The sequence below is a fragment of the Macrobrachium nipponense genome, chromosome 2, assembly GCF_015104395.2.
Source record: "Macrobrachium nipponense isolate FS-2020 chromosome 2, ASM1510439v2, whole genome shotgun sequence".
Classification (NCBI taxonomy): domain Eukaryota; kingdom Metazoa; phylum Arthropoda; class Malacostraca; order Decapoda; family Palaemonidae; genus Macrobrachium; species Macrobrachium nipponense.
Genome location: NC_087201.1, coordinates 89,847,729 through 89,864,138, shown reverse-complemented (window position 1 = coordinate 89,864,138; position 16,410 = coordinate 89,847,729). Strand labels below are relative to the sequence as shown.

Genomic DNA, 16,410 nt, shown 5'->3' with positions numbered 1-16,410 from the left:
AAGTAATAAGTAGTGGCACTGTCCTTCGAGCCAGTAATCATAGGAATCCCCTTCCAGACGTGACTCTGTATGTCTCCGTTTATCTTGTTCCCAAACATATAGTTTGTGTGTCTCGGGCAAGCAGCCGTAGGTATGCACGCGCGCACACACACAAATATATATATATATATATATATATATATATATATATATATATATATATATATATATATATATATATATATATATATATATATATAAATATATATATATATATATATATATATATATATATATATATATATATATATATATATATTATATATATATGTGTGTGGTATAAATAAAGTGCCACGAAGGAAAAAAGGAAAAAACGAGTTGGCCGAGTACTTTCGGTCCTATTCGGAGAGTATGCCTCAGTAAAGGGTCCGAATAGGACCGAAAGTACTCGGCCAACTCGTTTTTCATTTTTTTCCTTCGTGGCAAAAAAACCTTTATTATACAAAGCATCACGTTTTATATACTTCGTGATCAAGTTATTCAAATATATCTGTACATATAATATAGCATATATTTGTGTATGTGTAGGTGTACAAGTACATAATATCCAAGCACGCAAATAAACTTTAAAAACTACACCAATCATGAATAATTAACCCACAAGCAATTGCATTTTTTATGATTACAACGTTGCAAATAAAAAAAATTAGAGTTATTTGCTTCACACACACACACACTCATAAAAAGGCCACGAGCTGTAAAAAAAATTGGACGGTTTTCAGGTTTAAAAAAAAAAATCACTTAATTACGAGGCATTCGTTACGCTACTTCACCATGCTAGAAAAAATTTGTGTGAACAGATGTGAAAAAAGGCGTAAACCCGGACGACATCCAACAAACGCATGCATGCACTGGACGCACGCACACGCAAAAACATACTCACTCAAAACTCACCTCGGAAAATCCATCCTACGACAACGAAATCCTCCATGATTCATATCACATCCCCCAGCTGAAGTGCTTACCTGGAAATCAAAGCGACTTTGTTAATCATCCAAATACCTACTATGCGAATTCATATATATGATAGATATATATATATATATATATATATATATTCTATATATGCTCTATATATATGTATGTACTGTAGTATATATATATATATATATCTATATAATATATAATATATAGATATAATCTATATATATATATTTATATATGCATTGATGAGAATTGAATTGAATATAAAATTTAAGCCAGAGGCCAAGCACTGGGACCTTTGAGATCATTCAGCGCTGAAACGAAAATTAACAGTAAAAGGTTAGAAAGGTGTAACAGGAGGAAAACCTCGCAGTTGCACTATGAATCAATTGCTAGAAGATAGTGGAAAGTACGTTGCATGGAACCAGTGTTTATTCAGCAACGGGACCAACGGCTTTAGGTGACTTCCGAAACACGTCGAGAGTGAACTTCTATTACCAGAAATACACATCTCTCATTCCTCAATGGAATGGTCACGAATCGAACCCGCGACCAACGAGGTGGGACACTAATACCATACCAACCACGCCGCTGAGAATATCAAAGGAGGTACAGTAAAAGGAACGGGAGGGTTTGCAGCTTGGAGCCAAAGGCACGCTGCAAAGAACCTAAGGTAATGCCTACAGTGCCCAGCATGAGGTGCAATGCCGGCACTATCCCCCACGAGGCATGCGTATATAATTGATTTTTACATATTAAATAGATTATTTGTGTGTATATATGTATATACGTGTGTAAAACATGCAAAACCATACACCCAAAACAACACTACCCAAGAACACTTACTAACTGCAAGCCCTGCTTTCGCGAGGGACAAAATAATATGCTCCTAGTTCATTCATACTGCACAAACATACTTTACGTCTGAGGATTTATCACACCTCAAATAGATAGTTTATTCTACTTCTGTATGTTATGGAATTCTGACTACACACACACACACACACACACACGCCACACACACACCACACACACACATTAATAAAATATAAAATAATATAATATATATATATATATTCTACTACATGTATGTATAACCGGCATACTAACTACACACACACACACACACACACACACACACACACACACATACATATATATATATATATATATAATATCATTATTATATATATATATATCACTAAGGCGTTTTCCCTTACTTAACTGCAGGAGGCGCCAGAAAAAACATCACCAGTCACTGCCACACTCCTACTACATAACTGAATTGGATGAATCCATGTGCAATAAAATGTCCACAGCATTAACCGTCTTCATACACCAGACCTATCAATGCACGCCGAACACTCCTAAACATATATACTGCACAATTTATACTAACGCTGACACTTGGCGAGTTTTGTTACGGTTCAACTTCATTCCACACCATCTGCACCGCAGACTAATTTGAGCTAGATCTGTTGAATGAAGCCGCGACCACAAGTCTTACAATCACTTCATGAATGAAAGGAAACGCAGTAACACTGTATGTAAATAACATAAGGGAGTAACGAGCCAAGAACACTACTATGAGAACACCACGGGTTATATTTCTGTAGTCACTATAGTGCCCATCAGCAACTATTCTTTTCAATCTCTTAGATAATACTCAATAACAAAGGCTAATTCACCTCCCACCAAGTCTCAAAACTAGTTCTTCACGATTAACATGTTCAAAAGTAACAGCGTCAACGCCAATCATGGGAATTTCGTTACAGATTCTATGCATGTCTGTACAACACTGGACTTTACAGCAAATGTTTCACAAGCACCCAGGCCCTTGCACAAGTAAAGCTGTCAATTAGGGAAGAGAAGATTATTTTCATCATGGATATTCAGATGTTCAACTCACAGGTTACAAGAAAAACTTTAGATTTTAAGGGAGTTATAGGCACTGGGCATTCATCTGCAGCGCATGAAGTATCGCTCCCAAATTTAGCTAATGAATTAACATTGCGAATCCTCCAACATGCTCGAATGACGTCTACTCTTACTATAATATGAAAAATAACAAACTAATATAAGAGCTGAATAACATTGCAATTCATAAATACATACACACGCGTAATATGAAAAATGCTATTGTTTCTACGACTGAATGGGCATAACGGCCAAGTAAAAGGTTTCCAATTTCACAATCTTAATCCTAAAAAAAATAATTTAGTTTTATGAAAACGAAAGAGGCAGAGAGTATTTCACATAACTCTCCTTAGTTTCGAGCGCATCGGCCAAAAGGATTAGGCAGTGAGTGACAATCCCATACAGTTCAAACAAAGGAGGCATTGCTAAGTCTTATATCAAAAAGTGCAGAACCGAGAGGAGGCCAATATTCAAAAGATATGATTTCTCGTATCAACGAAAACGATCAAAAGCAGCTTGCTGTGGTGAAAGACTTTATAATAATGCATTACGCAACGCGGATATCAAGCTGACACGAGTGATTAAAACACATAATGTGTGTGTGTATGATATGAAAATTGGTGCCACCATGGAATTTTTCTGGTTCCGATAGTGATTAACAAAATCAAGTTATCTTTTTTCTCACAATTTAACGGCAGATACTTTTGAGATGTGGCACTGGCACAAAAATAAAACTCCTTCATTTCTACTACTATTATACAATTCTCTGACCTAACATCTAACGGTATTATTAGTACAAGCCAAGCTTCACAATCAGAGTTTGATCAGCGTTGTACAGCATTAATTCCCAAAACAAGGAATTTGCACCTTCTTCGGTCTATACCGAATGATCAAACCTGCCTCTTTTCATGTGGCTGAATATTAGCGTTCATGGATAGAAACCATCAACAAATGTTCCCAGCTAGTCGGGACCTCTACTGACCCGACCTGTTGTCAGTGTCATAAAACCCAATACCCACACAAAAGAAATTTAATACCCATCTCCTTACTCCAGTTTCATTGATGGCCGAAAAAAAAAGATTACAAAAACACTAGGCAAACATCTAATGTGTTGAAATAAATGAAAGCAAATTGAACAATGAGGATTAATGAAATTCAAATAACATTCACAGTTTACAACGGCCCTATTCATTTATGCAGGCACAGACTTTGAAAAGAAAACGGAAAACTCGTTGGAAAAGAAAACGAATCGCATGAGAGAGGGAAACAGTCTCTACTGGATTGACAGAAAACGGATTGACTGTAGACTTTAAAGAACAAAGACTAATGAAATTAAGGAACTACGTTGAATATCATCTGATGACGACGCACCATAATGATACGGAATTATTCATTATAGCAAAAGTTAACGGGTCTACTTATTCCAACAAGAATTTTTTAGCATATATGAGAGAGAGAGAGAGAGAGAGAGAGAGAGAGAGAGAGAATTAGGATGTCTCAAAGACTTATTAGTATCCGAGGAGACATCATGTGCTCACTTATCTCTTGGAGCAGGCGTTACTGTTCATTCAATGTCCTAATGATTTTCTCTAGCTTTCTTTTAAACTCTTCCACACTGTTGCTGTTTACAACTTCTGGTGGCAGTTTATGGCATGTGTCACATCTCGTCTGTACAGTTCCCAAAATGAGATGTGTTTGTTTGTTTGTATGGTATATTTACGTTGCATGGAACCAGTGGCTATTCAGCAACGGAACCAAAAGCTTTACGTGACTTCCGAACCACACATATCGCACATATCGAAATACATATCGCTCACCCATCAGTGGAACGCCAGAGAATCGAATTCGCAGCCAACGAGGCGGCACGGCTACTCCATACCGACCACGCCAATAAGGTACTTACTCAATGGGATGTGTTGTATCTCTTCAGTTCTAGTGTCCATCCATTATTTCTTGTCTAGATTTCCTTTAACGTAAATAGGTAACTGTCTACTTTTGTTATGCCTTTCAGTATTTTGAATGTTTCGATTAGTTGTCCTCGCAATCGTCGTGTTTCTAAGCCATACATGTTCAGGCTCCCTAGTAAATCTTTGGTAACCTATTTGCCTGATGGATGGAATTAACTGTGTGGCTCTTGCTTGTACCTCTTCTAATCTATTTATGTCCTTTCTTATCGTTGATGACCAAAACTGCATGTACTGAGTATTCAAGATGAGGTCTAACCATTGATGTGTAGAGCTGCAGCACCGTTTCCTTGTTTCTGCCTCTTTATGTATCCCACTAATTTCTGTGCCTTCCTTTCAGCTTTTATTCACTGTTTTGTGGATTTTAAGTCCTTGGAAATAATGACTACAAGGTCCTCTTCTTGTTCTACACTATTTATCCCATTTCCAAGCAGCACGTAGCTGACATGAGGATTGTCTGTTCCTATTTGTAACACTTTACACTTATCCAAGTTGAAAGGCATTTGCCATATTTTTGACCACTCTCCCATTATTTTTAGATCATTTCTTAAAATTTCCACTGTATCTGGGTCTGTTGTATTTACACCTAGTTTGGTGTCACTGGCAAATTTGGCTATCCTGCTAGTTAAGACTGCATCAATGTCTTTAATGTTAATAAAAAAATAAAAATAAAATAGAGAAGTCCAAGGACAAAACCCTGAGGAACTCCGCTTGTTACATCTGCCCATTCTGATTCATCATCATTTATTACCATTTCTTGCTCTACTACTGTCGTAAATACCGAGAATGTTATGAAAAAAACTCCAAGAGTTTTGATAGGCAGGATCTGTTTTGTCTGAAACCGTGTTGGCTGTTTAACAAGTTGTTTCTATCAATGTGATCCACAATTTGATCTGCAATTATGGACTCAAATCTTAAAACGACCAACGTTAGACAGATTGGTCTATAATTTCCGGGTTCTTCTCTTGGACCTTTTTTGTGAAGTGGGGGCGCATTACCTAGTTTCCATCCTTATGGTGCCTTTCATTGCTCTGCACTTTTCATGTAGAGTTTAATATAGGTGAGGAGCTTTCTCCTCTTTTAGCTCATTAATTACTCTTGGATGATTCCCATTCGGGCCAGATTTTGTTTTTAATGTCCTCTTCTGTAAATGTTATTTTGTCCAACGGTTCTGCCCCTTCATATGCAATAGCAGGTTCCGGTCCCGAGGTAGTGTCTTCAATTGTGAAAACACAATAATAAACTTATTCAATAACTTTTCTCTTTCCAAGTCTGAGTTTACCAGGTTTCCTCTATTTTCCCTTAGGGGACCTATGCTATTTTTCTATTGGTTTCCTACTATTAACATGCTCAAAGAGTTCTTTTGGATTCTCCTTACAAACAGATGCAACTATCTTATCCTCATTTATCTTTGCATTTGTCCACCATTCTACATAGTTCTTTTATGCCTGCTTGCTTCTTCTGGTGTTGGTTATGGGTTTAATGATTTATGCAATGTCTCTTTCGCTCATTTCATTTTTAATTTCTCTGTTGAACCACTTGGGCTGAGGGTTGCAATTAATTAGTATTTGCTTTAATGGTATACATCTAGTGCTTTTTCTGTGTATTCTTTTGAAAGGCATCACAATACGTACTTATCTAGGCCTGTGTTCTCGTCGTACTCTAGATTTTTAAGGTACTCCTTTAGCTTTTTTAGGTCTTGTCAAGGGTAGTCCAATCTCATTAATATCTTCTTCTCTTTTATATATTGAATATTAATTTGAAACGCTATAATTTAATGGTAGCTTTTCCCTAGATTTGCACCTACTGGAAGGTCAGACACTAGATTATCTTCTGTTGATAGACGATGTCTAGTATGTAGTTTCCTCTAGGAGGTTTATCAACCCATTGGTGAAGGAATTCATTTTTTACAAAATTATGCAGCGTTTGTTGTTTATTTCTTGTCCTAGTAGTGCATGCAGCTCATCTGACATTTGTGGTTGGTGGGAAGGCCTGTATACTAGTATTAGTTAGAGTTATCTTCTTCCCTAGACTGTTTATATTGATGTCATTCACTTCTGCATGGTTTTAATTCTACACTATTAGGCTGAGGTGGTTTTGACATATAACATAACGCATCCACCTTTGTTATTGAGACTACCTTTTTGAACAATTTATATCAAGCTATCTGGTCCTCTCCTACGAAGTCTCTTGTTGCCTCTTGTATTCATGTTTCTGTGATACCTATTATGTCTAATTCTTCACTTGCTACCAATGCTTTGAAGAGATCTACTTTGTTCCGAATTGACTAAGCATTAAACTGCGCCACTCTGAGAGACCTTTTTAGCTTTTCTGTCCTCGGTGGCTTTATTAGTTTCCCTCACTGTCACTGTTTCCTGCAGTGCTAATACTAACCAGATTCTGGGAACTTTCCAACTTCTTCCCTCAAATGTTCAGTTCACTGAGGTATTTCAAGAGGTTTTCGTTAAGGTTTCCTCGTAGTTTTGCTCCTTCCAAATTCGAGTGAGTTCCATCTCTTTTATAAAGTTTTCTATTCCCTATAAATCTGTCCAAAAGGTTAACAAACCTAACACCCTTTTCTTAGCAAATTAGCTCCAGTCTGTCATTGATTCCAACTGCCTTGCTAAGGGAGAGAGACCCTGTCATTTCGAGAACAATTTTAATGAAGTGAAAAACTTTCTATATTACTAATACATAGGTAGACTTATACGAAATCATTTATAAACTCAATACTAAAAACAAACGAAAAATAGAGATAAAGCCATAACTTAAATGATAAGCATCCACTGTATTCACCAAAAGTTAAAACACTATTTTGTCAGGGACCTTCCCCTCCTTTTTTTTTTTTCTAAATACTGTCCAGCCTTTCAAACAGCCCATGCCACTTGGGATAAAGGATAAACTGAAAAAATAGGATTAAATATCACGGACGGAGATACAAAATATGATACAGAAAAAGAGGGGGTAAAACAAATTCCAAGTCATTCAACACGTTTTTAGCGGTCATGACAAGGGATTACAGTCAAACCAGAATCATAAAGATTTAAAAGGTAAGACCTGACAACTGAGAGAGAGAGAGAGAGAGAGAGAGAGAGAGAGAGAGAGAGAGAGAGAGAGAGAGAGAGAGAGAGAAACTTATCATCATCACTGTAACAAAATAAATTTGAAGTATAAAAATCTGACTAAAAATATTTGTGCATGCTTAAAACCGTTTTAAGCACAGCCAGTTACTGATTTTACCGAGAGCCACAAATTACGAAATGCACAGTGTGTGTGTGTGTGTGCTGCTCTGATTTCGGTTTCCCTAAACCAAATGTTGCTCAACTATGACAAGGCCTACATAACGAGGCATACAAACCTTTGACACGATAGCAGCAAGGAAGGTCACCAGCAAAGTTTAAACACCTCGTTTACATTAACAGAGAACAAGCAAGTGCCTAACTGTCAGGAGTTCAGGCAAAAATGCGAGGAAAAGGGCACACCTTAATTCCAACGTCATTATCTGGATGGTGCGCAAAAACTAGTCCATCACTTATCACATTATTGCTATTTAAAAATACATCTATCACATAAAGCGAAGGTGCATCGTGTGCGAGTTATAAACAAACAAACAAACAAACACACACACACACACACACACACACACACACACACACATATATATATATATATATATATATATATATATATATATATATATGATTATATGATATATGTATGTATGTATATATATATATATATATATATTATATATATGACATATATATACATATACACACACGCACGCTACGCGCGCCACACACACACGACAGACAGAACACCACACACGACCACAACACCTTATTATAATTATATAGATATATATTTATATATATTATGTATGTATGTATGTATCATATAATATATATCTATATATATATATATGTGTGTGTGTGTGTATGTATGTATTGTATGTATGTTATGTATGTATGTATGTGTGTTGTGTGTGTGTGTGCGTAATGTTATGTATAGTAATATCGTGTATGTATATATATATATAATATATGTATATATATATTATATATATTATTAATATATCTATATATACTTATATATATAATATATTGTAACGATTAGTCGTTATTTGTTTTAAACAACCATTACGATGGTTGCATTGTTTCCCTTCTTACCCACCAGCGTTTATCGTCATGGTGACGAATTTACTTTTGTCGTGGTGTGAGTGATTTGATTACGTTTATCTATTTATTGATTATTTTGGTAATTAATAACTGTATTTTCGCCACCCAAAACCTGGTCTCACTTGCAAATGTAATTAAAACTGTAAATAAATTAATATTAAGGTTATTTTTGCATTTTGTTAAGTCGTCCTCCTTGAACTATCTTGCCTTTGATCAGTCATTCCAGCACAATTTCTTGTTTTTATTTTGAACCTGCTGGTCTCTAAAAACGAGATCATTACAATATATATGTATCGTGTTGGAGGCACTACTTTTACAGCGGCATCAAAGGAGACCACTGAATCTGTGGATTCTGCCAGCTGTCCTCCCGCCCCACAACTCCCAACGAAAATTCACAGCTTACGATATATTGCTAACAATAAAGCAGAAATAGGGCAATTTCTATCGGAAAAACGAACATGCCACGTTCACTCGCGTAAATACTAGCGAATGCCCATCTTTAATGCAGATTAGGCTACGTGAAATATGGGGAAAATAATTCGATTAGAGAGAGAGAGAGAGAGAGTGTGCGCGCGCGCTTGGATGCTTGCTCTTATGTCACTTCACAGTTTGTGACAATATTAGTTGAGGTTACAAGAAAAATAAAAGATGTACCAAGCGCTTTCATGTTAGTTCAACACATTCTCAAGGTACTCTAAATCTATGTATATGTAATATCTATATCTATCTATTTATCTATCTATCTACCTACCTACCTATATGTACATATACATATATAAGATTGATAGACATTATTAAAAATTTTTTTGTAAATAAATGACAATTACTCTAACTTGAGACATTAAGAGAAAGTGTATCGACTGCAAGAGGATACAAATAAACCAGGCGACATTCAGCACCACTCAACGAAAGCCCTGGATACATCCACTCACGCGACAGCTCCTTACCAATAGAGCAACATCCAAAACAAGTTTGGAACGATATAAAACTTGGAAGTTTTCCATTGAATATTTCACAAACTTTGATTAACTTCGCTGATTGCACGCACCCAAGTTAAGGCCGGTAGTTCGTTTGAGATGGCACGGCCTGATGCTTGTGTACAAGTAACATCCAGGCTCTTCTGGGGAATTAGACGCCCCCCCCCCCCCCCTTCCCACTCTCTCTCCCCCACAAATACAATACTACTGTCAATACTTTTCTTGACAAACTAAGAAATCAGAGAGAGAGAGAGAGAGGAGAGAGAGAGAGAGAGAGAGAAGAGAGAGAGAGAGAGAGAGAGAGGAGGGGCTTCTCTGTTATGAACAACTCACAGGAAAGTTTTTATTCTTTCAATTTATATATATAATATATATATATATATATATATATATATTATATATATATATGTGTGTGTGTGTGTGTGTGTAAGAGTGAATAACCAAGTCCCATTAAAAAATAGTTTTTTTCCCGGAATTTTACACTTTAATCAGTATTACATTTTCTTTCCTTCTCCGCTAAGGGAGAAAAAATCTATGATGAAAACATACGAGACGGAACGGTAGATAACTATTAAGTTAAAAATAAAAACCACCAACAGCTCGGAAAGTGAAGTGAAGAGAAATGGTTTCTGTATTTCCTCTTTCAGAAATGAAAGAAAGTATAAAATATTTCTATTCAAGATAAGGGAACGCATACCGAATGACGCTATGCAAGTAAAACCCCATGGAGTATGCTCAGTGTTAGCATATCCCACATGCTCATCGGTCGTATATCCTCACGATGGAATAAACATGTCATGTTATTAAGAAGTTGAGATAAATTATACCTTAGTTAACTCGTATGATTCCTATTTCGTTAGTTGTACTCCCACATCTAATATAATTTCAGTTCAGTTTAGCCGTTTTATTTTCTTTTATGAGATATAAAAGCAATACAGGATCTAACTGGACGACGAACAAAACATCATACTTCCGCCGAAGTCATGATCTGGATGTATGATGTGTACGAAGCTCACAATGAAAGGTCAGATGTTGGCTACAATTCACTCCCAGTAAATACGTTTTATGACTATCCGAACGAATGGCTCCATCAAGTATTATTGCTTATGGTGGGCCCGCAATATTGTTACCATTATCCAAATTCACCAGCAGTACAGGGATAGTTTACACGAGGGGGAATAATAGCCTCATCTTGGGAGATATGAAGTTCTTTATTGAGAAGCCTCTGTTTGCCACAGCAACTGAATACTATTCCATATTTTGACTTCAAAATATTTCCCTTGCAGATGGATGCTTACCCGGTCCCACTCATCGAAGGCTTTCTGTGGGTTCTGGAACATAAAATTTGGGCCCTAGGCCAAGTGCTGGGACCTATGAGTTCATTCAGCGCTGAAAGGGAACTCGAGCGTAAATAGGTTGGAAAGGTGTAACAGGAGAGAAACATCGCAGTTGCGCTAGGAAACAATCGTTAGGAGCAGGTTGAAAGCAAGATGGAAGGCAGAGAATGTGAACGGAGGTACAGTAAAAGGAACGAAAGGGTTTGAAGCTACGGGCCAAACGGACGCTGCAATGATCCTTAACCTTAATTAGCGCTACAGTCTACCGTGAGAGGTGCCCTGACTGCAATAATCCTCCTCTTTTTTACCTTAAACTTTTCCCATCTTTATATGGGGTCGATGCTTATTATTAGTCTTCTCCATCTTGGGCGATCATGCACCATTACCTCACTCACGTTCCTCTCCTCTGTCCCTGTTAATTGTGTCTCTCCATCTCATTCTTGGTCTACCTCTCCTCCTTTTCCGGGCACTTCCCATGGTTCTTCTACATGCAGAATCCTCCTCACCTCTCATAACATGCCCAAACCATTGAAATCGTCTCTGTTGCAGCTTCTTCGATACTTCTGTAACTTTCACCGTCCCTCTTATGAAGTCATTCCTTGTCCTGTCTCTCCTCGTCACTCCGCACATCCAACGGAACATTCTCATTTCTGCCACTTCCATCCTTCTCTCTTGCGCCTTCTTCATGGGCCATGTTTCACAACTGTATATCAACGGAGGTCAGACAATGCTCTTGTACATTTTGCCCTTCAGTTTTAAATTAAATCTTTTGTCACAAAGCACATTTGCGGTAAACGATATCCACACTTAATTAGAATAGAATACAAAATTTAAGCCAAAGCCCAGGCGCTGGGACCTATGATGTCATTCAGCGCTGAAAGTGAAACTGATGGTAAAAAATTCAGAAAAGTGTGACAAGAGGAAAAGCTCGCAGTTGCACTATGAAACAATGGTTAGATAGGGTGGAAAATTAGATGTGGGAAAAAAGATATTATGAATGAAACGGACGCTGCAAAGAACCTTAAGTAATGTCTACGGTGCACCGCATGAGGTGCATTGAGGGCACTGCCCCTACGAAGTACAGTAAGTTCCAGAAGTGAAGCGACAAATCTCAGAATTGATCGTACTTCTTTAGAAACTCGTGGGGTTGCCAGTTATTATATTTTATTCCAATTATTGTCATCCTCTTTATCTGATAATACGTATCAGTGATTAACTGTATAAGCACAGAAAGTATTTCCCCAGTGAATGATCAATGTTAGTTCAATAACTGTTTATTAAATGAAAAAAAAAATCCCCATAGAATCATCTGCGGCTCTCAATGTGTGATACCAGGTTTTCACCATAGAGTGGCAGCAGGAACCGAGTGGCATTGGCCTAATATAATTTGTAAGTTAACTTTCGACTCTTATAGCGTTATATCGAAAGTTATTATGATTTCTTTTGATAAAGCACAGAGACGTTTAGCATCCGATTAAAGGAAATATAAATAAGACACAAGTTAGTGTAAAAAAATCCAAGTTATATGCACGTTTAGCATTGGCTACATGGTTAGGTCTATTTCAAGAATCAAGGAAATATATTTTCCAGCTTGTTAGATAATAATTTCATCGAATTCCTCAATTGTGCAAATTTTTGCACGTGGAATTGCGTTCAGAGTTGTATCAAACAAGTATTTTCGTAGGTTTCCACCTTTTTTTTCAGTGCATAAGTGAGACTATTCTTGTCCATACGATCCAGTGTGTGAATATGCTTGGCGAGCATTATTTTCATTCGAGTATCTCCTGTTGTGCTCTCTCTCTCTCTCTCTCTCTCTCTCTGTCTCTCTCTCTCTCTCTCTCTCTCTCAGGACCTTTTTATCTAGTCAGGAATAACCAGAGGCCTGTCTTAAGAATCGAGCACTAGGCCTATTGGCCATGCTCTGGGTGCTTCTTTATATATATATATATATATATATATATATTATATAATTCATATATATATATAAATATATGTATAAATATATGTGTATATATAATGTATATATATATATATATATATATGTATATATATATATGTATATAATGTATATATATATATATATATATATGTATGATATGTATATGTATATATATGATGTATATATTATATAGGTATATATATCTATATATATCTATTATATCTATATCTATATATATATATATGTATAAATCATATAATATATATATATATATATATAGATATATACCCCCACAAAAAAATCATAAATTTCTGTTACACAATAATGCTTGGCTGGATCGAACTGATTACTGGTTGTCCGTGGAAATATGAATTTAGGTGATATCACTCCCTTATGATACGCCGACTTACTCAAATTCAGTCTTAAATTTCACGGTTGGAATATAATTAGAAAATTTGAGGTAAAAGGTTGAAGTGAAAAAGGTGGAGTTAGGATTGTGGGTAGGGTCGTAGAGTTAGAGGGGGGCGTCTGGGGTCTGTCGTCTCCCTACTTAACCAGGTGGTGATTTTACAGGTGTTCTGGTTGCTTGCGACCGTCTTTATTTTTTATATAGCGAGTCTGTTTCCCAGGTGCAAGGACAGGTCCTGGTGTCGGTCCGGATGGTTCTATCTTTGCCTAAATAACAGACAGTGGACCTGCATTGTAAGCCTTGCTATGCCCGGAACTAGGCCTAGTCTCGAAGATGGTGTTATATGTTCGGTCCTAGAAGCTACAATCAAAACTACCAACCACACCCAACTTCCCTATTGAATCTAAGTGCATTCATAGTTGATTATGTTTAATGTTGCAGAGATTTTCCCTTTACATTCTATTGATACTTGCATGGTTTTACGCTTCTTATATAAAATATTTGATAATACACTATGATATTAAAAATATTTGTTTCCACATTGCTCTAAGTATACATTCGTAATGTTGGTTTAACGAAAATTTCAAATTGTTTCGTTTCTATAGTTTGAAGTAATTACTATACTTTAAAATAATTACTATTACCGTAATTTTTTCTTATGATTGTTATATATATCATAGATTTGATATCTGTGCATCATATGTTAGCTTTATTTTGCTAGATAGACCTTTCACTGTAGAAAAAAAAAAGTTTTTCCAGCTACGAATTATAGTTGCCAGTTAATGAATTTCGAACGAAATCCACTGAAATTTGTCGCTTCATTTCTGGAATTTACTGTACTGTCGGCCAACGAAGAATAGGCGTAGTTTCTTAATTCATTGTTCGCTATGGAAATATTGCCATATGCAGGTGCCAGATGATTTACTTAACAATAAATAACATTTCCTTTCAAAGGTGCTATACTTGAAATAAATGACATTAGAATTGAGTCGACTTATTCAACGTATTAAAGATAATTACCTTGCAAAGTAAAGAAATATATACCGATGGGTCCATGAATTCTAATTTTATTCTCAACTCTAGCTTCGTGTCAGCATCAGCCTTTTGAAGTTGGCTTTCCTGCCGCTCGAGTCTTGACCCAACGTATCGTACTGCACTGGGGTGTTGTCATTTCGTCTCATACAGCCGATAAATAATACATTAAGGCATTAACATTCTTTAATAACGATGTTTAATTAAACTAATTTTGTCCTGTGATCAATAAAATAATTTGCATGACACATTTAGTGGGCCTTAATTGGACTTCTGATTTTCACACATGATTACGTAATGTGAATGCATATTTAAAACGACAATATATATATCTATCTGCTTTATTTTATTATTCCCGTTATTCTTGTTTTATTGGCCATGTTTTACTTTTTTTCTTATCCCTTTCAATAATTGCTTAACATAATTTACTCAGACCTAGCTATTAAAAGTCAAAAGTAAAATCAATCATAAAAAAATCAAACGAATATAATTCAGTCGTTTATTTTTTACGAATTCCTTGCATATCATCCTGATCATCTGTACACGTTGGAAAGCTGTGGGAGTCAAAACTGACGAATACATTAAGAAAGGGTTACTTTCATTAAAACTTTCTTAGGCTGATCTTTCTGTAGCTATTCATTACTTCTAAATAGAAATTAATTAAAATTAGCTTCACATGTATGGCTAGACCTATTACCATAAGCATATTATAAGTAGCTGAAACGATAAGAAATATGAAAGGTGACGTTCTCGTTTAAGTCTAATTCATGTTTTTTTTTTTTCTAAAGAAAAACCAACTGCTTTGACATCTACAACAATCATACAGGGTGTAACACGAGTGTATGCAAATATTTTGGGGAATGAGAGATAAAGAAACTTTGAACAGAAATATGTTATAAACATTCATTTCAAGGCTTCCATTGTCGGTGCGGGGAATAATTTAGGGACATACAGATTACTTAATTTAAAAGATGAATTTGAGTTGACGGGATTTATTAATACAAAATATAATTATTCTTATTGAAATGATAACAAGTATTTAAAATATATTTCCATGTCAAAGGTCAACAGTGTCGACAGTACTCCTGTCCTATAAAAATGCAGCAGGAACTGAGGAGGCAAACTATCAAATTAATATTCTTGTACGAAAGTATTTTATCGATAAAAAATTTGCATTCTAATTAGCTTTCTTATTTATGACCTAAATCGTGTATCTGTTGTCAGCTGTTTTCTGTACTAAAACAATAGAGTTCACAACACAGATGTATATATCTATTATTATATTACTATATATAATATATAATATATATATAATATGTATGTAATGTATTATATATATAATATGTATAAGATATGTAATTAATATATATATATTATATATATCTAGTATGTGTATGCAGGAACTCTCTTGTGTGTGAGCATTTGTGAAGACTGGCTCCAGGATCTTCAGAAAGTCCCTGGGGACTGCATAGGAATTCCCCTCTTCTGATACATATGAAGACGGAAGCAGCTCCCGTGAAGCCCAAATTGACTCCGGAATCAAACACCTCTACTGCGTCCGGGGATCAGCAAACATTCGAAGACAGGATCGGCTCCGGCGGAACCAGAAATGACTCCTGAAATACAATCCAGACGTCACGTGGGATTTTGGCAAAGTAACGATAAGGCAAATAGAGTTGATGTGTAACGAACAA

General features: G+C 36.0%; 1 protein-coding gene across 2 annotated transcripts in view; it reads right to left on the bottom strand.

Annotated features, from left to right (window-relative positions):
- The window catches only part of LOC135220771 (uncharacterized), a 657,141-nt gene that overhangs the window by 491,145 nt on the left and 149,586 nt on the right, over positions 1-16,410 (bottom strand). Inside the window, exon 1 of one of the 2 annotated variants that reach the window (XM_064258239.1) lies at positions 934-1,009. The exons of the other annotated variant lie outside the window; for it this stretch is intronic. Within the exon in view, the coding sequence (XP_064114309.1) occupies positions 934-970 (37 nt within the window). The 5' untranslated portion in view covers positions 971-1,009. Of the gene's footprint in view, positions 1-933; positions 1,010-16,410 lie in introns of those variants that run through there. 2 annotated transcript variants of the gene reach the window in all.